Raw genomic sequence first — 20942 nt, 5'->3', positions numbered from 1 at the left:
GGATACTTCAGGCAAAGGAGTGTAAACATGAGAAGGATGGTGCAATAAATTAGACGCTGGCTTTTCATCACTAGAACCAGGCCTTAAAACTGAGATAAATAACTGCAGGCTATAAGAAAATCTGGGCCTAGTTAGCACTCAAATGGCAAACTCATTCAGAGAAAGTAGCTATTGTGGAAATGGAAAAATGCTACATTAATGTAGCAGAGGTGTACTGACAAGCTGAGACACTTTGGGACAGAGAAAGAGGCACTGTGCCCTGCATCAAACCTTGGAAAACTAGCTTGCAGTGCTTGGTTCTGACCATTTCTCAGCACTGGAGGGAAGGTGAGAAGAAGAATTTCAAGTTATTGGAATACTAACTGTTGCTGAACATAAGTACGTGATTGGATCTGACTCCAGTCACAATTAAATTATACATGGTTGCTAACCTGAGTACATTGTCTAAATTTGAATATAAACTCAAAAGCAAAGAGCCCCATAGAACATAGGCAAGAGAAGATTGAGAGAAGATTTATGAAGGTATTCAAAATCGAGAGGTCTGGACAGAGTAGATAGGGATAAACTATTCTTGTTGATAGAATAGTTCAAAACCAAAGGACATTGATTTAAGGTAAATGGCAAAAGAAGCAAAGGTGATATGAGAAAATACTTTATGGAGCGAGTAGTTAAGATCTGGAATGCACTCCCTGAGACTGTAATGGGGGCAGATTCAATTGAGGCTTTCAAAAGGGAATTGGATAATTATCTGAGGGGAAAATATTTCAGGGCTACGGAAAATGGCAGGGAGTGGGACTGGATGAGTTGTCTTGCAGAGAGCCAGCATGGACACGATCGCCTGGATGTCGTCCTCCTCTGCTGTAAACATTCTTGTGATTCTATGTAAAATTGTGAACTCAAAACTTCTTTGAATTTGGTTTAAGATATAATAGTTAACAAGGATTGTTCAGAAAATGCAAGCAGCAAAAATAATACATCTGCAAAGTTTTCAAGAGCTCAGTGTTTTTGATGACTGAGGTAGTTGGTTTTTGCAGGTTATTCTGGACCTGGAAGAAGAAAGACGAAGACATGCCCAAGATACAGCTGAAGGGGATGATGTGACCTACATGCTGGAGAAAGAACGTGAGCGACTCACTCAGCAGGTATAATGAATCTTTGCCTGTGTGCCGTCTTCATATGAATCATGTTTGAAGAAACATCTTGTATTTTTGAGAGCGCATAGATTCTCACACTATTTTTTGCTGACAGCACAGTGACATAAGTAGTATTCAAACTTACAAAAGCAGAAACTACAGGTGCTGAAGGTCCAAAATAAAATCAGACATGTTGGAAGTACTCAGCAGGTCAGGCACCATCTTTGGGGAGAGAAACAGAGTTAACGTTTTGGATGAAAGGTCACAGACCTTTTCATCAGAACAGAACGTTAACTCTGTTCCTCTTCCAGACAGATGCTGCCTGACCTACTGAGTGCTTTCAGCATTTTATGTTTCTATTAGCATTCAAGTTTGATGGCTTCCATTTATTTGGACTGACCTGTTTACAGATCATAGGAAATGGGGACAGAGTTGGCCAGTTGAGCCTGCTCCACCAATGAAAAAGACCATGGTTGATCTGATCGTGGCCTTAACTCCACTTTGCTGGCTGTTGCCCATAACCCTTGACTCCCCTGAAGATTAAAAATCTGTCTAACTCAGCCTTGAATATATTCAATGACCCAACCTCCACTACTCTCTGTGGAAGAGAATGCCAAAGACTAAAAAGCCTCTGAAGGAAGAAATTTCTCAGCATCTCCGTCTTTAATGGAGATGAAATTTTAATTTATTTATTTTGAAACTGCCCGCTAGTTTTAGATTCCCGCATGAGGGTAAATGTCCTCCCAGCTTCTGCACTGTTAAGTCCCTTCAGAATCTCCTATGTTTCATTATGATTCATCTAAACTCTAATGAGTAAAGGCCCAACTTGCTCAACCTTTCCTCCATAAGACAATCCCTTCATCCAGGAACCAGCCTAGTGAGCCTTCCTTGAAATGCTTCCAGTGCAATTATATCCCTCCTTAAATAAGGAGATCAAAACTGTGCTCCGTCCTCCTAGGTGTGGTACAGCTTTTGCATTTATAATTACGCTTTTTTTTAGCCTTTCATATGCGGAGAGTTGTTACCTACATATAGGCTTTACTGTTTTTGAGAAAACATACCAAATTCCTTTATAAGGCTATCTTATAATCTGTACTAGCCCATTACATATAAACACACAAAAAGGTTACCAAACCCATCACACCACATTTGGACATGATATGACCATATACACTATTGACAAACCCTGTACTACAGAGCAGGGGTAAATGCGGAAAACTCAGGAAAAGTTCTGTTTAAAAATAAATTTCCCTGACTCTTGGGCAGTCAAGCAAAGCTCTGAGACCATAGTTATTTGTATTCCCTCATATTTGCAACTAAGTATCAACTTTCCCTGTAAATTGGAAATGTTTTCTTCTGGAACTCGCCAAATTTTCCTTTTTGAAGGGCTGGAGTCAATCCGTACCCCCCAGATGTTTGCCTAGTCTCTGAGAACAATGACAGCTGGGAAAAAAATACTACTTGGTGTCTAATTTTACAACCATTCTCTTAAGTTTTTTTTTATTCCTATCTATCTCAAATAACCTACCCAATAAAATTGAGTTAAATCTTGTTTAGAAAACTTCAGTCAAATCCTCACTAAGCCTGTGTTTCTCTAGATAGTTCTTACACTTGGAGCCAGACCTCTCAGTTACAAACAGGCGCAATGTTGTTCTAGTTATGCTCTTTTGCGTGATCTCCAAAGTCACAACATCCTTTACAAGGACTGTAGCTAGGCGCAGTTCGTTGTGTAGATGTACCAAAGCCTTATGTAGCCTGAATAATAGTTTTATACTTGATGGTCTTTGCGATTCAACCTAAAACTCTATTTTCTTTCCCTATAACCAACTTTCACTGCACGTGCACCTTTAACGAATGATCAACAATTAGTCTCTGGCTTTGTGAAAGTGCAGCATTCTGTGGCCTCCTGAGCATGCCCGATTTTAAATGTATCACCATTGGTGGCTGTGCCTTCAGCTGCCAAAGCCCTAAGCTCTGGAATTCCCTCTCTAAACCTCTCTGCCTTCCTTTAAGACTATTCTTAAAAACCTACCTCTTTGACCTAGTCATCTGACCTAATTTCTCCTTATTTGATTTTGTTTTGTAACACTCCTGTGAAGAGTCTTGGACTGCTTTACTACATAAAGGATCTATATAAACAAAAGTTGTTGTTGCTGCAGGGAGAAGTAATGGAAAGAGGAATTGAAGGGCAAAGTTCCCCAGGGCCACACTTTCACATCCTTCAGTAAATGATTATATAGGTGTGGAGGTGTTTAATGTGAAAAGCAGAGGGAGGACAACTGTTTTTTTCACAAAGATGAGCGACTTTGAAGTAGACATCATTGTTCAGATTTGATGGTGTTTTCTGCTTTTAAAAATAATCAAAATTGCCCCAAAATCTATCCCTGAAGAAAATCTTTGCCCCACAAAAGCATTCTTTGCCTAAATCTGCAGGAAGTTATGTGCATCTTATTGCTATGCCACGAAGCTGTGTGATGTAATTGTTTTGGATCTCAGGCTAGTTGCTATGCAACTAACAGTTCCAAGAGTCTGGGAATCTGCTGCAGGACAACTGATTATTCAGTGAGTAAGGAGAGAAACGCCTCCTCGCTGAGCCTTTTGTGAATTGGGTTGATGTTGAGCCACCTGCTGGTGTGACACAGCCGAAGGGTCTACGCAATGCTCTTTCACCCTTTTCAGTGGAATTGATGAAGTAATTTCTCCAGTCATCATTGGTGCTGAACCAGCCCATTTATAGTATGGGTCAGATTTCGTAACCATTCCAAAATGTAAACACAATTTTAATACTGTGCTGTGCAAGTGTGAATTTAGCTGTCAGAACTCTTGCAATTTCAGAGAGAAATAAAAGGCTATAGGAGGAACTTGTTTAGGTTGTTAACAATGCCTAGAATAATATGATCAGGAGCAGAGGAAAGGCCATTGTGCATCCCTGTTAATGATATGATCGTCATGCAACCATGAACTAAGCTTTCGTCAGTCTGCCACGTGCCTGATGCTTCTCATGCTGTATGTAACAGGTGCCTTGTCTGCTTGTATTGCCCTGTCCAGCTTTGAATACTGTTTTAAAGCTTGGTTAAAGATTCATTACCATTTCATTACACTTTTTCCCCTTGTAAATATTCAATTTAAAATCTAGATGTCCAGCTTTGGTTTCAAATGTCAATAAGTAGACATAACCACAAATGGTGCATCGAACATAAAACAGCAAAATGTGAAACATCTTGAGGGAGAGAGACTTTTTTCAAAAAGCTACATGTTTTTTTCATTTCAAAAACCTATACTACATTTTAATTAGTGTTGTACTAAACCTCTAACCCAGCTGTTTCTGCCCTCCTCCAGCTTAGTTTGTGGCAGCTGTCAAAGCCTCAAGCTGCCTGTGAAATGGGGTCAGCTGCAGATGAGCAGAAAGATACAGCTGTGGATATATTTTAAACAGCGGCCTTGTGATAAATAGCAGAAGGGGCTACACTGCTTTGAACTTCATTCTTGGCAGTGATGCAGATCTTTTACTAACAGTGCCAATTTAAATATGAAAGATGCATTCTTTTCATTTGGAGGAATGCAGATAAATGATTGATTGAAATGTAATATTTTTATTTTGTTCTGCTTCTGCCCCAAAATTCACCCTTTCAGCTAGAATTTGAAAAATCACAAGTGAAGAAGGTGGAAAAGGAGCAGAAGAAGCTGTCCACGCAGTTAGAGGAGGAACGAACACGACACAAACAGCTAACCACGGTTCTAATGAAAGAATGCAAAAAAGCAACCAATAAGGCAGCAGAGGAAGTACAGAAAACCACAGAGTTGAAACTAAGGCTGGAGAAAGAGATGTCCAGAAGCAGCGAATGGGAAGAGGAGTTGGCCACCGAGAAGAGGCGAGCCTTACAAAGGGAAGCCCAAATGGAGAAACAGCTCTCTGAGTTTGATACTGAGAAGGAGCAACTGCGGGCAAGGTTAAACCGGGAAGAAAATCGGGCACGGGCCCTCAGTGAGGAAGTGGAACATTTAAAACAAGTTATTGAAGAGCTTAAAAATGGAACAGAAAACTCCAGTAAAGTAGTAGCAAATGAACCAAAATCACCAGTAGCCCTTTCAGTAGAGGCTGGGTCTAATAAAAGCAAGTCGGTGTCCCCTTCATGCCAAACTGATTGCTCTCATGTGAAAGTGTCAAATGGAGGTGATGTGAAAGAGAGACACTGCACATCATCAACACCATCCATACTTGTTCCACAACTAAATGGACATTGCTCTGCATTTATGCTTGATAATGCTGATGGTCAATCTACTGACGGGAATGGAGCAGATAGTCTTTGCTCAGGCGAAAACAAACTAGCTTCCCCATGCCCAGGGCACATTGTTGAAAATGGAAGTGCTAATGTGGCCTCTTGTGCTGCACCTCATTTCACAGGTGGAACCTCACTTTCTCCATGCAACACCGTAAACTCTTCAGCTGCTTCCTCAGTAACATCTTCACCATGCTCATCACCTGTGTTGACTAAGCGACTCACTAGTTCGACAAGCCCCAGCAGCAGCTTCCAGTCATCCTACCAAGCTGGGCTGAATCAAAGGTTTCACGCTGCTCGGTTTAAATTCCAAGCTCAAGCAGAGCAAGATCAGCAGACCGGTGTCTTACAGAGTCCTCCTCCAAGGGATCTGTCACCCACTACCTCAGATAGTTCAGCTGCCAAACAGTTGGCTCGAAATACGGTGACCCAAGTCCTTTCTAGGTTCACAAACCAGCCAGGAACTCTTAAAACTGCAAATAATTCCCCCTTTGGTACTGACTATCGACAATTGGGTAGTTCACCAAAAACACCAACTGGTGATGCCAGTCATTCACCAACCTCTAGTAAAGTCTCAAGTCCACAAGGTCCATTGGCACCTGGGATAAAATCACCAACAATATCAAGGGTGGACCGAGGAAATCCTCCTCCCATTCCTCCTAAAAAGCCGGGCCTTGCACAATCACCTGCATCACCGCATCCACTGGCTAGAGCAGCTGCAGACAGCGGACCATCCCAAATTGGACCTTCTGCTAAAAATGAATCAGGCGCTTCCAATTCTGTTCAACCTCAACGTTTTTTTAACTGGCGTGAAACAGGGATTCATGAGGAAGTTGCATCTAAATCATCTTTGGAACGAGGTGCAACAATTGGCTGTGAAGACGGGACTGAGGGTACAGTTCATGTTGTACCAGTGGGGACACTATCTAATGAACCAAATCCTACAGGCCCCCTGAAGCTTTCGACAGTTTCCACAGATGTTTGTGGCACCACCGTGGACTTGCCAAACACCTGTGGCATGAACAACAGTTTGATTACGCCATCCAGTAAAGAGATTGATATACTTCTACCAACCAGTAGTTAATCTGTCTAGAAATGAAATGTGAGTTGTGCTTTTCTTTCTCCTGATTGCAGATATGAAGTTTCTTAATTGCATCACAGTTTATTATTTATTTATAGGGCATTTTGTATTTGTCCACCTTGCTATACATTATTTTCTCAAATTCAGGAATTATTTTAGATCCTTACTTGTGTTTCTGTTCATGTTAATGAGTGTTTTATATATGACCTTTTAGTACTAATGTCAAGGCCACTGGTTTATGGTTTACGTGAGAAGAATTAACAGAATGTGCTTCATGAAACATCAGTTAAAAATCCTGAAATCCCATAGAATAAAAGACTTCCTTATTCAGTCATGATTTTTAAAGAATCTCGAAATTAATCCCCAAAACGGTTAGAAATTCCAAAATGTGTATTAAAAATGGGAGTTTGATTTGTTCATGCAGCATAAACCAGTGACTATGACTATTCTATTTGTTTTCACTGCCTGTAACTTGTAGTACTTTAATTGTGTTGATATACTTGGCAAATCTGGCACAAATTGGGGAAGGAGTGGGAGGAGGTTATAATGCATGGGAAAGAAATAATTAGCAAACATGCTTAGGTGCATTTTGAAGTCCAAAACTTGCATTACAACTTGTGTGTAATGGATATTCACTGTGCTGAGAAGTCTACCTCAGCAGTAGTGTTCACCATTGGCTGCTACGACAATCTTCTGAAGACTACTTTGATGTCATAACAGCAAATTGAGGGGAGGGAGATAAAACATTAAATGTCAATAGATTTGAAGAACTTCTGCCTTGTATGTAAAGGGCACATGATTTTTTTTCTGTCACGTGACTGTATAATAGCTCAACCACTCAAAAATAATATTGCAATAATGATTTAGAAAATAATTATCCTGATAGTGGTTAAGGAATGTATTTTCTTTACATAGGACTTATGACTGCATTCCAGGCCTTTAAGATGTGTTCCTTGAAGGCTTGAATTAATTTTTCTTTTAAACTGCATTATCTATGTAGCTATCTAAGGCACTCCTGGGAGTGCTTCGAAGGAGTCAGTGGTAAACTGTTTATTTTACATCTGGGATTTAGACTGTTAGTAATTTGTGCTTTGTTGTTTGTCTTTTGATACTGCATTTTTTAAATTTGATTTCTTAATTGCCAAATGTCTGCATTGTGGTATGGGAAGGTGTGGTTAACATTTCAGGCATAGCAGCAGATGCAAATGGTTCCTTAATTTGTAAGTAACACAGTTAAACTGGTTGCACAGTGATCAAAACAATATTGTTTACACACTACTAGACAATGCATCACATTCAGTCATGTTTCTGGCTACGTCCAGTGGCAAATTTTTGGCGTACAGATTTTGAGCAATCGTATGTAGCAGTAACAGATGCAAAACTGTCAGTGGCCTGTTGAAAATAAATCATCTTCTAACCAAGCTAAACAAGGCAAGAGTATGACAATGGGGTAATGAATCAATAGTATGTGCAAGTCATATTATACATAAGAGGTAAAAAGCTGTAATGTCTGTCTTTTTTAAATTCAATTCATAAAAATGCATTTCTTTACACCATTTTTTTAAAAACTCCTTCCAGGACCCCACTAGCAAAAACATGTCTATCTTTCTGCTTGTGGTCTTTCTATGCCATTCGTTTTTCCGTTGGTCAAAAGGCTTAGCGAGCTTGTTCTGGATCTCTATTAATTCCAACACAACTGAGGTTGGAGCTCCATGATAGTGTCCCAGGATACCTTGCCTTATTGCTTTCTTTTCTCCTTGCAGGAAAGTATTTAATCTGGCAACCATAGTTTAGAATGGCACGAGTAAACAGAATTTAAATAATTTCAGAGTGTAAGATTACATAATTTTATCTTACCAAACTTGAAGTACATTATTTGTTAACTTGCATACTCAATATTTAAAGCTCCATGGTGTTGGCCATTTTAATATAAACGAGAAAATTACAGCAAATTTATTACAGTAGATTTCATTCATTTGTTTTGTAGACTCAGAATCATAGAATTGTTACAGTGTGGAAGAAAGCAACTTGACGCATTGTGTCTGCACCGGCTCTCCGAATACACTATTAACCTAGTGCCGCTCCCCCACCTTCTCCCCATAACCCTGCACATTCTTCCTTTTCAAATAACAGTCTAATTCCCTTTTGAATGCCTCATTTGACCTGCCTCCACCACACACTCAGACAGTGCATTACAGATCCAAAGCACTCGCTGCGTGAAAAGGTTTTCCTCCTGTCGCTTTTGTTTCTTTTTCCAATTACTTTACTTTAAATCTGTGTCCTCTTGTTCTTGATGCTTTGACTACTGGGAACAGTTTTTGTCCAGATCCTTCATGATTTTGAAAGCCGCTATCAAATCTCCACTCGGTCTTTTCTCCAAGGAAAATCGTCCCAACTTCTCCAATCTATCATCATAACTGAAATTCCTCATCCCTGGAACCATTCTTGTGAATCTTTTCTGCACTCTCTCTAATGCCTTCACATCTTTCCTGAAGTGGGTTGCCCAGAACTGGATGCAATACTCCAACTGAGGCCAACTGCTGAGAGTAACTCACCTCCCGAGTCCCCAAAGCCTGTCCACCATCTACAAGTCACGAGTGTAATGGAATACTCTCCAGTTGCCTGGATAAATGAAGCTCCAACAACACTCAAGAAGCTTGACACTATCTAAGAGAAAGCAGCCCACTTGATTGGCACCCCATCCACCATCTTAAGCATTCACTCCCTCAACCAGTGACACAATGACAGCAGTGTGTACCATCTTCAAGATGCAGCAACTCACCATGACATCTTCGGTAGCATCTTCCAAGCCCAAGACCTCTATCACCTAGAAGGATGAGGACAGCAGAAGCATGGAAACACCACCACCTGCAAGTTCACCTCCAAGTCACACACCACCTTCGCCACCTCCTGCACTCTGATATGGTGCCCTTCACCCTGTGCCACTGACTCCACACGTGCTACATCCCTCCGAGGTGCTGGTATCTGTGTTGGTGGATTGTGGGCTGACCAGATCTCACAGTTCATCCTCTGATATCTCTTCCTCCTCTCGATACCTGAGGGATCAACCGACCGTTGGGGGTGGGTGAATGGCGATGATATCCGTGTGAGCTCCAGTGAAGAGTTATTTTTTGTACTAGATCTGAGTCAAAATCTTTTTGCCTAGTTCCTGCCAAAGTTCAAGCTGGGGAGCCATGCGAAGGACATTATGCAATTCAGAATTAAATTATGGGTACAACTATTAAAATGGCAAGATTTGTAAATTTTATTGCATCTTACTGTGCCTTGCAGAAATGTCTCAAAGGTTTTCAGATGAATTGAGTTATCTTGAATTGCAGTGATTTTGATATTAAGCCAAATATGTCAGCCATTTTTACACAGCAATCGATGAGATGAATATTGTTTTTTTTATACAGGAGGAATACTTGTCATAGGGAGCTCCTTGCACTTCTTCAAATGCAGGGTCTTTATTCAGCTGAAGTGACAGCCAGGGGACTTTGGTTTCCTGCCTCATGCGATGGTTTGCACCCACTGGCAGTGCAGCACTCCCTCAGTACCATACAAAATTTCAGATTAGGCTAGTAATTTGAACTCTTGGTGGGGGGTCTTAAACCCACAGCCTAATTGCTAACTGAACCAAGCTGATATACTCAAACTCTAAAAGGGGTTAATATTTGGAAGTAAGAAATGAAGCATGGCTAGAAAATTACTTCTTAAAAGTCGCTTCTAGACGCAGGTAAAAAAAATCTTCCACTTTTGAAAGACCGTTAACCAGTAGAAAGGGGAGTCTAAAGAGGATTGAGCTCCTGTCAGCAAGGAACTGGTCAGTGGGTTGGAAAACACCCAACAAACTACAAATTCATCCAGTATAATGTGAAAGCATGAAAAATGGTTTAAATTACCCTATTTTGCACGCACTGTGACACAAACGCACATTTAATATTCCTAAAAATTCCCCATGTTCCCAATACTTTAATACGTTGCAAGAACAATATCCTCGCCTCACATAGCTTCACTCATGATGTATGTAACTAATTAGGTCCAAACAAGTCCACAACTCCCAGACCAATTGTGGTTTGCAGCAGTTACAAGCAAACTTCCTATTATGCACGTGACAAATGAACTCCTCAGGTTACTATTTTATTCAGTGTATTAATTAGTTAATGTCCTTATTTTACAAATGCTAGAGAAACAATTAAGCTTTTGAGCATAGTATGCACTTTTCCTCCCAAAAGGTATTTCATGAGCGTGTATTCAAAGATTTACGGGGGTTTTTGTAGCATGAGTTGCCACACTAAGCCTTGATTTTTGAAAATTTGCATGTCTAGCCATATTTAGATGAAGGTGAGAATGTTATCTTCACCAGGTCTGATCCAGTCAGTAAAATGATGATGAATTGCTTTTCGGTCTTTAGGCGGATGGAGGAGTTTTGGGGGTGTTGTTGGCCAGAGAGTTCATTTTGTCCCAATGCACCCTCTGAAGGACCGTCAGATCTCCTCTAAGGTGTGCTGACCAGAACTGCTGAGTTAAGTTGCTAGTTTCTGGGATGTGTTGATAAATTCAGATGTTGCCAAACTAAATAGAAAAAAATAACATCCTTTGCTATTGTGCCTCATTATCCTGAATTACTCGTTAAGAATCTGTCATGGTCAGTCAACAGAAAGCTTGTGACTTTACTTGCTATGATTGGTGTATACCTGGTCATTCATCTGTGTGACTGCACAACTACTACTGTACACTGAAATTACACACATCATTCACAATGGGAAATGGTCCATCATGACCATAATGTGAGTGATAATTTAGATCATAGTATAACACTTTATTGCTGATGCATGTTCTGCTTTGTGCTGTCAATTTTTTGTTCATTTATAAAAACAGTCTCCTTTTAAAAGATTTTTGAGGTATTTATTTCCTCAAAGCATAAAGGATACCTCATACTGATGGTGGGAGTGAAATTAGAAAGACAATATCACTGTAGCGTGTCTCTGGGCCCTTATAAATATGGTGAGCTACCATCGCAGCTGGATGTTCATCAGTGGCCCACATAACCATTTCTTTGGTATAGTTAGGAAAGCCTTAAGAGATTGTGGCTAGGATGGTGATCTAATTGAAGAATATGATATAGTGAATGTTCTGATGTTGGTAAATTTTAAACACTGCAAGTTAAACTGTGACAATGGACGGTGTGTAATGTAGGTGACGGGGATCGTGCCCTCTGGCTGTAGAGCTGGCAAGAGCCCCATATCTCCTCCTTTGGAGAAGGCCTGCCAAGTGGCCAGTAGCTGGCCTTGCTCCAGATTCAAGGACCTGGGGTGGAAATCCCATCCTGTGAAAGGTGTCTGCAGCGCGCCCAAGGAGAGGCCTAGGATCACCGCAGGACGCAGGCCACAGGTAAGTGAGAGAGGTATGGCTGGGGGTAGTAAGGGTGGTCAGAAGAAAGGGCAGGGGGCCTGCCCCTTTCCTGACATCAGGTCCCTCATTCAGAGGCACTGAATACATTAACGACCACCACCCACCCCACCAAAAACCCATAAGTAAACATGTCGGAGTTTGCTTTTCAAGCTTCCCACATGGTAACTGCCCCACCTGCTGCTGTTTAAATACCAGAGGCAATGGGATGAGACACTAAATGTTCATTTGATGACGGAAGACTGTCCGAGTCTTCCCACTACGGACTTAGTCAGGACAGAGGTGGGAAGACGGTGGGATCCCCAGCCCGATTTAGATACCCCACCACCTCCAAACTCACCTTGGGGGAGGGCATTAAATTCTGGCCAATGGGCAAGCAGGTTCACATTGAAGGGTGCATTTAGGACTAATCTCAGGAAGTCCTTCTTACAAAATGATGATCATGTAAATGAATTTCGAGTGAGGAACTGAAAGTAAGTATCCCATGTAAATATTGAAGAACTAACAATTCTGATATAATAGTTTCAAGTTGATGAGAATGTTAATCAGTAGCTGAATATGTGGGGAATATGACCCTTATAACAGTTAACTAAATGGCAATATTTAAAATATGCTGGCAGTGAGTTGCAGCGTAGTGATTCAGTTGAACACTTCTGATGCTGCAAACTGCTGAAGTGCAAGTTTCACTATTTAGGGAATGTTGCAGAATAGTGAATTTTAATTGCTGCTTTAAATATGCCACCAAATGTTTTATATTTTGATACATGTATAATCTATAGTTTATTTCCTTAAGAAAATGTTTTCAGTTTTGTCGCTGTTCTGTGATACTGTATTAAGATGGTGTGAGGTAGGTGGAACATGATGATGATTGTGATGTAGAATCAGAAGAAATAGGGCATCACATAACTGGTGTTATAATGCAAGAGTTTTCCCTGTTTTCTGCAACAGATTTCACCAGGAACTGTACTATACTAAGTAATCTAATTTTTTATAGTGCTTGATTGATTTTTTTCATAACAATTCAATGGATCCCACAGTTTTACAGTGCACACTGTAAAACAGCCCAAACAATGCAGTGCCTTTTTAACACTTTTCTCCAATTGAGAAAAATCTGTTTTGATACAAGAGTTAGCCAAATCTGTTTGGATCTGAAATTGGGAGCCTTGTGCAGCCATTTCTCAACTGTTTAAAGTTAGTGTTCAATCAGACAGAGTTGGTACAGTCATTTTGTGCTGTTTTTAGTTGTATTGAATGTGGATCGCAAGTTTTGCACACTTTAGAGCTTATTGCGTTCACTAATGACATCGAGTAAAGGGCTGCAAGTACTGCATCACTTACCTTCAAATTGATGATTACTCTTTGGATAAATTTATAAACCTATCATAGAGCCCAGAACTGCTGACATTTTGCAACAGTTAAGGTGAGCCCCATGAAATTGATCCAATCAATCAATCGATCAGTAACTCCTAAAATCACTTTAAATTGTTCAAAGAAGCCTGTTAAATTGTTAGATTTAGTTATTTAGCACTCAATTAGTGCTAAATAATGTCAACAGAACTAGGATTGCTTTTGCTACCTGCAAAGCCAGTGATCTTCTGACTCTTGCAAACCTAATTACTTTCCTTTATTACTTAAAAATTACAGCTTGCTTCAAGTTCATTTGTAGGAGCAACTGTAATATTAAATATGAAGTACAGCTCTTGATTTTTGATGATTGGGAAGAGCAACAACTGAGCTCCACTGATGACCTAAAACTTAATGTTAATTTTACTGTATTAGAAATCTGTGGCAGACTACTGAGAACAGAGTAAACCTGGCCTAAAAATCACAGGCTTTGCAGCTAATGCTATCAACTGCATTCTACTGAAATAATTATATGAGAAAATCTGCATAGACTTGGACAAACTTGAGATATGTGAACCTTCAAATTCTCTTCTCCCACCCCTTCTTCCTTGGCAGATAGCCACTTCTGGGTATGAGGCTGTTACTTAGATGATTGTTGCTGAGATTTACCAAGAAAATTCCTCTTTCTAGAATTAAAAAAAAAAATCCAAGTCCTCTTGTAAAATGTTTAACCAGAATGATTTCTTGTTTTAATGTGGGCTGTTTGCCCAGGTTAAAACTAAATGCTTGATATTTGGTAAAATTAACATATCAGAATGCGATAAATCACACTGCAGCTAGAATTATGCATTTTTCTACATCTAGTATATATGTTATGTAGACATTGTGCAGTAGATAAAACTATATTAACATACAAAAGATTAATAACAAGGTGAATGTTTGATGTATACTATCTTAAGGGGTATAAGTAATTCCAGAAGAGTTTTCAGAACATTTTAATCTCTGCATCCTCCCATTCTTTAATAACTTGTTTTTTCTGCGCTGTATGTGGGAGTAAGGGTAGGAGTAGGGGTGTAGAGAAATGTATACTCCTCTTTGCAGTACAAAGGACTACCAGTAATTATGTCCTCTTGAGATGCCAAGACTGGTTTAACCAGCCTCACCTACTGTACCAGATCAATCCATCAACAGCACAAATTGTCCTAATCTCAACTACAGCAAACTCAACTGATATTATATGCTGTACATAGAGGCATTAGCATTAAGACATACAACAAATCGCAGCATCGAAAATTATCTGATGTGTACCAGATGTATTTATTTATTACAGGTTGCTTTGTATCTGATGTCTGCTATAGCTACTGGGGCTTTGGGAAAGCCAGACTTAAAAGTTTTGCCAATATAGATCAAAATTATCCTCATGCTTTGAGGGGTGTGTATCCAATTTGCTGGTCTTAATTTACTAAATAAATTAAGATGTTAATGTTATGACTTTTCCCCATTCAGAAAATAAATCCTGAAGCATTTTCAGTTTTTTTGAAGCATGTGATTATTCTGATTGCAATCTTTCCATTTGTAAAAATTGCTGATACCAAGGTTTGCTTGCTGTAGCACAGCTGACTCTTGACAGCCTGAATATTTAGTGATTCTTGAACATGGGAAGCAACATTCTAAAGCTCTGCAAACTTGCAGATTCCACTATTATTTGTGAATGGTCACTAAATTAGGAATTTTTTTGACCTCTTCTGATTGTTAAAAAAGTCCTAAACAGTGTATTGCTAGAATTTTTATCTGCAAATTTCAATGAGTGTCTGTACCATATAAATGCATGTCCGATCTTTTTGAAGTCTGTTAAGTTAGCTGATTGAAATCTGGGTGCTACAGTCCCTCCGTTAGGGAGGGTTCACCAGCTGGGATTCACACTCCTGTTCACTATTCAGCAGTCCTTGATAGGTGTGTGTGTGTGTGTTTGTTTGTAACTGGTGAAGACAGAATTGGTCTGAAAATGATTGCTTAAGCAGACAATAGCTGTTCCGGTGATATAAGAGAGGGCTGATCCAACCATGAAACAATGAGAAATTCACACTTTCAAGAGGGGAGGGGAGAAAATCTTGAAGGTGGGAGTGATGTGAAGCAAGAATCTTATACGTCTGAATGGTGATAACTAATCAGTGTGTAGGCTGCACTTAATATGAATCATCACTGCTTCCTCATTGTTATTTTGAAATAACTTATGTTTAATATAGCTTCCAGTTTTATTATATTACTGACTCACAATGCAACATGGTGTGTGGTGCTCCCATCTTACAGCATAATCCATTGGACCAATTCATATTCTTGTAAAAAAAAATAAATTGTATGACAATATATTTTTAATAATTTATAATCTATAAAACTGTTTTAGTTTCATACAGTGGAGTCAGTATTTTTTCAGACATTCTGTGCACTGTACAACTAAAAATGCATGTAAATGAGTGATTCCTTTTTGTACTTCATTAACAAACTTCTAAATCCAAAGCTGCTGTCCCTATAGGATTTTGTTCATACTTCTGGGGAAACTTCAACTAATTCAAAATGCAACTTTTAAGTGCCTTTTGAATCTGCATGTTGTAAATTTTAAAAATTGTAGAAAATGCATATCTTCACTTCATATATGATGGTAATTGCCACTAATCAATAAAAAACAAAATTCTTACCAAGAAATCTTGTGTTTTATCTGTTTTAGCATCAAGTCAATAAATGAAATGTATAGAAGTAAGGAAATGAATGCTAGACCATAAGACATAGGAGCAGAAATTAGGCCATTCAGCCCATCGAGTCTGCTCCGCCATTCAATCATGGCTGATAAGTTTCTCAACCCCATTCTCCCGCCTTCTCCCCGTAACCTTTGATCTTACCAATCAAAAACCTATCTATCTCGGTCTTAAATACACTCAATGACCTGGCCTCCACAGCTTTCTGTGGCAATGAATTCCATAGATTCACCACTCTCTCTGGCTGAAGAAGTTTCTCCTCATCTCTGTTCTAAAAGGTCTTCCCTTTACTCTGAAGCTGTGCCCTCGGCTCCTATTCTCTCCTACTAATGGAAACATCTTCCCCATGCCCAATCTATCCAGGCCTTTCAGTGTTCTGTAAGTTTCAATCAGATCCCCCCTCAAACTTCTAAACTCCATTGAGTATAGACCCAGAGTCCTCAAACGTTCCTCATATGTTAAACCTTTCATTCCTGGGATCGTTCTCATGAACCTCCTCTGGACCCTTTCCAGGGCTAGCACATCCTTCCTGAGATACAGGGCCCAAAATTGCTCACAATATTCTAAATGTGGTCTGACCAGAGCCTTATAAAGCCTCAGCAGCACATCCCTGCTTTTATATTCTAGTCCTCCGAAATAAATGCCAACATTGCATTTGCCTTCCTAACTACCAACTCAACCTGCAAGTTAGCCTTAAGAGAATCCTGGACTAGGACTCCCAAGTCCCTTTGCTCTCCAGATTTCTGAATTCTCTCCCCATTTAGAAAATAGTCTATGCCTCTATTCCTCCTAGCAAAGTGCATGACCTCACACTTCCCCATGTTGTATTCCATCTGCCACTTCTTTGCCCATTCTCCTAACCTGTCCAAATCCTTCTGCAGCCTCCCCGCCTCCTCAATACCACCTGTCCCTCTACCTATCTTTGTATCATCTGCAAACTTAGCCAGGATGCCCTCAGTTCCTTCATCTAGATCATTAATGTATAAAGTGAAAAGTTGTGGTCCCAACACTGACCCCTACGGAACTACACTAGTCACCGGCCGCCATCCAGGTAAGGACCCACCCCTTATCCCCACTCTCTGCCTTCTGCCAGACAGCCAATCTTCTATCCATGCTAGTACCTTGCCTCCAACACCATGGGCTCTTATCTTACTGAGCAGCCTCCTATACGGCACCTTGTCAAAGGCCTTCTGGAAGTCGAAGTAGATAACATCCATTGGCTCTCCTTTGTCTAACCTGTTAGTTACCTCTTCAAAGAATTCTAACAAATTTGTCAGGCATGACCTCCCCTTGATGAAACCATGCTGACTTTGCCCTATTTTACCATGCAGTAACAGGTATTCTGAAATCTAATCCTTAATAATGGGCTCTAAAATCTTACCAACGACTGAGGTCAGGCTAATCGGCCTGTAATTTCCCGTCTTTTGCCTCACTCCCTCCTTAAACGGGATTACATTAGCGATTTTTCCAGTCCTCTGGGACCCTCCCTGACTCTAGTGATTCCTGAAAGATCACCACTAACACCTCCACTATCTCCTTCAGAACTCTGGAGTGTAATCCATCTGGTCCAGGTGATTTATCCACCTTCAGACCTTTCAGTTTTCCTAGCACCTTCTTGGTAATGGCCACCATACTCACCTCTGCCCCCCGACTCTCTTGAACTTTGGGGATGTTACTCGTGTCTTCCACTGTGAAGATTGATGCAAAGTACCTATTCAGTTCCTCTGTCATTTCTTTGTTCCCCACTACTATTACTCTCTAGTCCCAAGCATACTGGATATAATTGGCAAAAGCACGCCACCTCAAGCTTGAGTGTCAATTTCTCTGCTGTGATCTAAATTCAGCTGATATACTGTCAAGTTAGCATCTACACAGAATGTAGCTGTGATGGATAGAACTAGCATATGAATAAGATGTGCTATACTTTGACAAGAGTTAGGATAGGATTAGAACACAAAATGAGGATCATGACCTGAATTCTGATACTTTGCAAAATGTCTTCCATTTTTGTTCCCCATTCTCTTGTTGCCAATATACTTTTGTCCCCTCAAGGCATTAGCTTTTAACCTCTGCACCTAGCTCACACCTTTTCAGTGTTCTGGTTGGCTTTTCGTCCTGTGAGAACCTTGATTCTGAGATTTGACAAGACGTTGAACTGCAGGAGTAACACAGGTAAAGGGCAGTGTGGTCCTCAACTGGCATCCATGTGTACACACTCCTAGAAACAACCTGGCAATTGGCACAGACCTGGTTATATATATTTTCCTGACTCTTATTCCTAACATCCCACCTAAGTTCCGCTATCACACCAGCGTTGAGGTGTCAACTCGAGACCTTCCTGTCTGTACAGTTCCAATTTTTAACGGCACAAGTTGCTGAAAATTCATTATAAGACCTGGCTAATGCCACTAGGTCAGAAGGCTTAGATGTTAAGTTGTGGTGGGGGGGAGGGGGTGAGCAAGGGAATGACAATTAATTTTGAACTCTGCTCTTTAGGGGGAATTTAATGTCCTCTCCCGTGGCAACTTTGGTGGTGGGGGTGCATTTATTCAGGTTGGAAGGCTGGGACCCACCTCCATCCTGGTTAAGTCCACAGCAGGAAGACACGCAGACAGCCTTCCTGCCCTGTCGCCAATTGAGGCCCTTAAATAAGAAATGAATGCCTACTTAAGAGCCTCATTCTGCTGCTACTGGTATTCACCCAGTGGCGGGTGAGGGACTCGCCATACAGAGCGCTCAGAAAGCAAATACTACCATCTTTGTTTTCAGGCTTTCAAGGGGGGTCCCTTATTCAAAGGAATCAATACCTGATCGAGGGACCTGACATCAGGAAGGGGTGCCTGCTGAGAGCCACCCACCTGCCCTTGCTCTGAACCACCCCTCCCCCATGACCACCCTCCTGCTTTCACTCACCTGTGCCTGGGTCCATCCACAATCTTACGCCTTGGGTGGGTGTAGTACCGGCAGCAGCTCTTGGCAGGCAGGACCTCAACCCCGAATCCTTGATTCCGGGGAAGAACCATCACATGGCACTTAAGCAGCAGGCCTGAGCCAAAGAAGGTGACACCAGGCTCTCTTTGGCTGTCCAGCTAGCAGTTGGGGGGTGGGGGGGGCAGTTGCCTCCATTAAATACCACCTTAATGTCTGATTTATATTCTTTACCTACAAATTTCTGGAAGCCCATTCAGACTTCGTGTAGATGAGAGAATTGCTAGCTTTTTCAAGAGGTGCAGTGGAATAGACATTCTCTTTTGGATTTGAGCTTTAAACACATTAAGAGTCTGCTGTGAACAGTTGCAAGAAATGAGTCTGGATAACTACAGTTTATTTCCTAGCAGGTGTAAGGAAACAGCACAAAACTGTGTAAATTACACTCTAATTCAAAGGTTAGTATGGGGAAAATTCCATAATGGTGCATTAGGAGGTTAGTGTAGAGTAGAAGGACCTTTTATTGTGCGTCTGACCTATGATGCTCAATACTCGCACAGGGTGCCTAAAGTTGCTCCTCAAGGCTAACCTCTGTCGTCTTCAGGAACATAAGCTTTTTTTTGGCAGTGTACACATTGTACATCCGCATGTGTGATACAGACATGCACACAAACTGCAATACCAGCTGGGTGATATGCACATGTGACCCCAGTAAAAGTTATTAAGAGTTAACATTGAGATGTTTCTGCAGTGAATATGCTTGAACTTAGATCATTAAGAAAGACTGGTGCAACCTTTTTGCCTGTACAGACGGCAAAGATTGTTATCCTTACCTAGGACAACGGCAGCCTAGCTAGCTCCAAGAGAAAGTAACATTTCTAACCTTGGAATCCTGTCAGAATTATTCTGAATTAACTCATACCCATATACTATAATCTCTTTCTGGAAGTCTTTAGTAAATATTTTCCTTGTCCAGGTAATAAAGGTTGAAAAATTGCTTTTGCAGAAAAGATCTATAGATCCTGACTCTGCTTGAATGCAGGTTTCAATCCAAGTCTTTATTAATGTGCCCATTTTTTAATAGATATTTGTTCGCAGAATGTGGTTTTCACAAGCTAGACTACATTTACAGTATATGTATATACATTTGTGCAGGTGTTTGAGTCAGTCATCTACCTATTGGACTGAGGTGTTCACAGACAAGTCCAAATCTGGTACTAGGTGGTAGATTCCTTTCCTGGAAATGAATTGGTGAACTAGTTGGTTGTTTTACAACAATTCAACAGCTTTCATGATTTTATGTGGTCCCAACCCACAAATCATGATATTTAATTAATTAAATTTCCTAATTTGCTGCATGTTAGCAATTTTAGAATTTCCTTCCTTGTGCAACCTATTGCCTGCAAACATTTTCTGCAAAATATTTTCCTCCTGGCTTTTGATAAAACGCTTCTTTGAATGGTTTGTTCTCCTTTTCAACAATGGCCAAGAGCGACACTTGCTTCAGTTCCCTAAGCAGAGGACTTGTAAGTAAACATTAAAATCTTCCTTTTGGCCTATTGATTTTTTTCTAAATTCATGTCTAACTTTTTAATGGTTGTCATGTTCCCGTAACTAAATCTCCCAACCAGAAAGACAGATTACATTTTTCCAGCTACCTGATACCTGGGGTTTAGTTGGTACACACTTACCTCTGGTGTCAGAAGGTTGTGTTCAAGTCCCACGCTAGAGACTTGGGCACAAGTCCTAAGCTTATGCTCCCAACGTGGTACTGAAGGAGTGCTCCTTTGTCAGAAAAGCAGTCTTCCGAATTACAAGCCTGTAATTGTTTGCAAGATTGTTTACATATTAAACAAGTCTGCTGCAGTGAGCTGGCCTTCCAGCTAGCAATACCTCTTCAACAGATTTCCCAGTTTACATAAATCAAGAAACAAGTCTGGAAACTAAAAATTCAAAAGAAATGATTTTCAGAAATACAAGTGACTCAAGTCATTGCTAATAGAATAATGAA

At 40.4% G+C, this 20942-nt stretch overlaps 1 protein-coding gene across 5 annotated transcripts in view; it reads left to right on the top strand.

Moving 5' to 3' along the window:
* Positions 1-7559, top strand: part of cttnbp2nlb (CTTNBP2 N-terminal like b) — a 62630-nt gene extending 55071 nt beyond the window's left edge. For 4 of the 5 annotated variants that reach the window (XM_041196331.1, XM_041196330.1, XM_041196332.1 and 1 more), the window contains 2 exons: positions 1035-1142; positions 4767-7559. In XM_041196331.1, coding sequence (XP_041052265.1) covers positions 1035-1142; positions 4767-6497 — 1839 coding nt within the window. In that variant the 3' untranslated portion in view covers positions 6498-7559. Of the gene's footprint in view, positions 1-1021; positions 1143-4766 lie in introns of all 5 variants that reach the window. The other variant, XM_041196334.1, reaches the window with a different exon arrangement.
* The last annotated feature ends 13383 nt before the right edge of the window (positions 7560-20942 follow it).

This window comes from Carcharodon carcharias, chromosome 9, assembly GCF_017639515.1.
Source record: "Carcharodon carcharias isolate sCarCar2 chromosome 9, sCarCar2.pri, whole genome shotgun sequence".
Classification (NCBI taxonomy): domain Eukaryota; kingdom Metazoa; phylum Chordata; class Chondrichthyes; order Lamniformes; family Lamnidae; genus Carcharodon; species Carcharodon carcharias.
The sequence above is the reverse complement of the archived record's forward strand: the minus strand, read 5'-3'. Positions and strand labels throughout refer to the sequence as shown.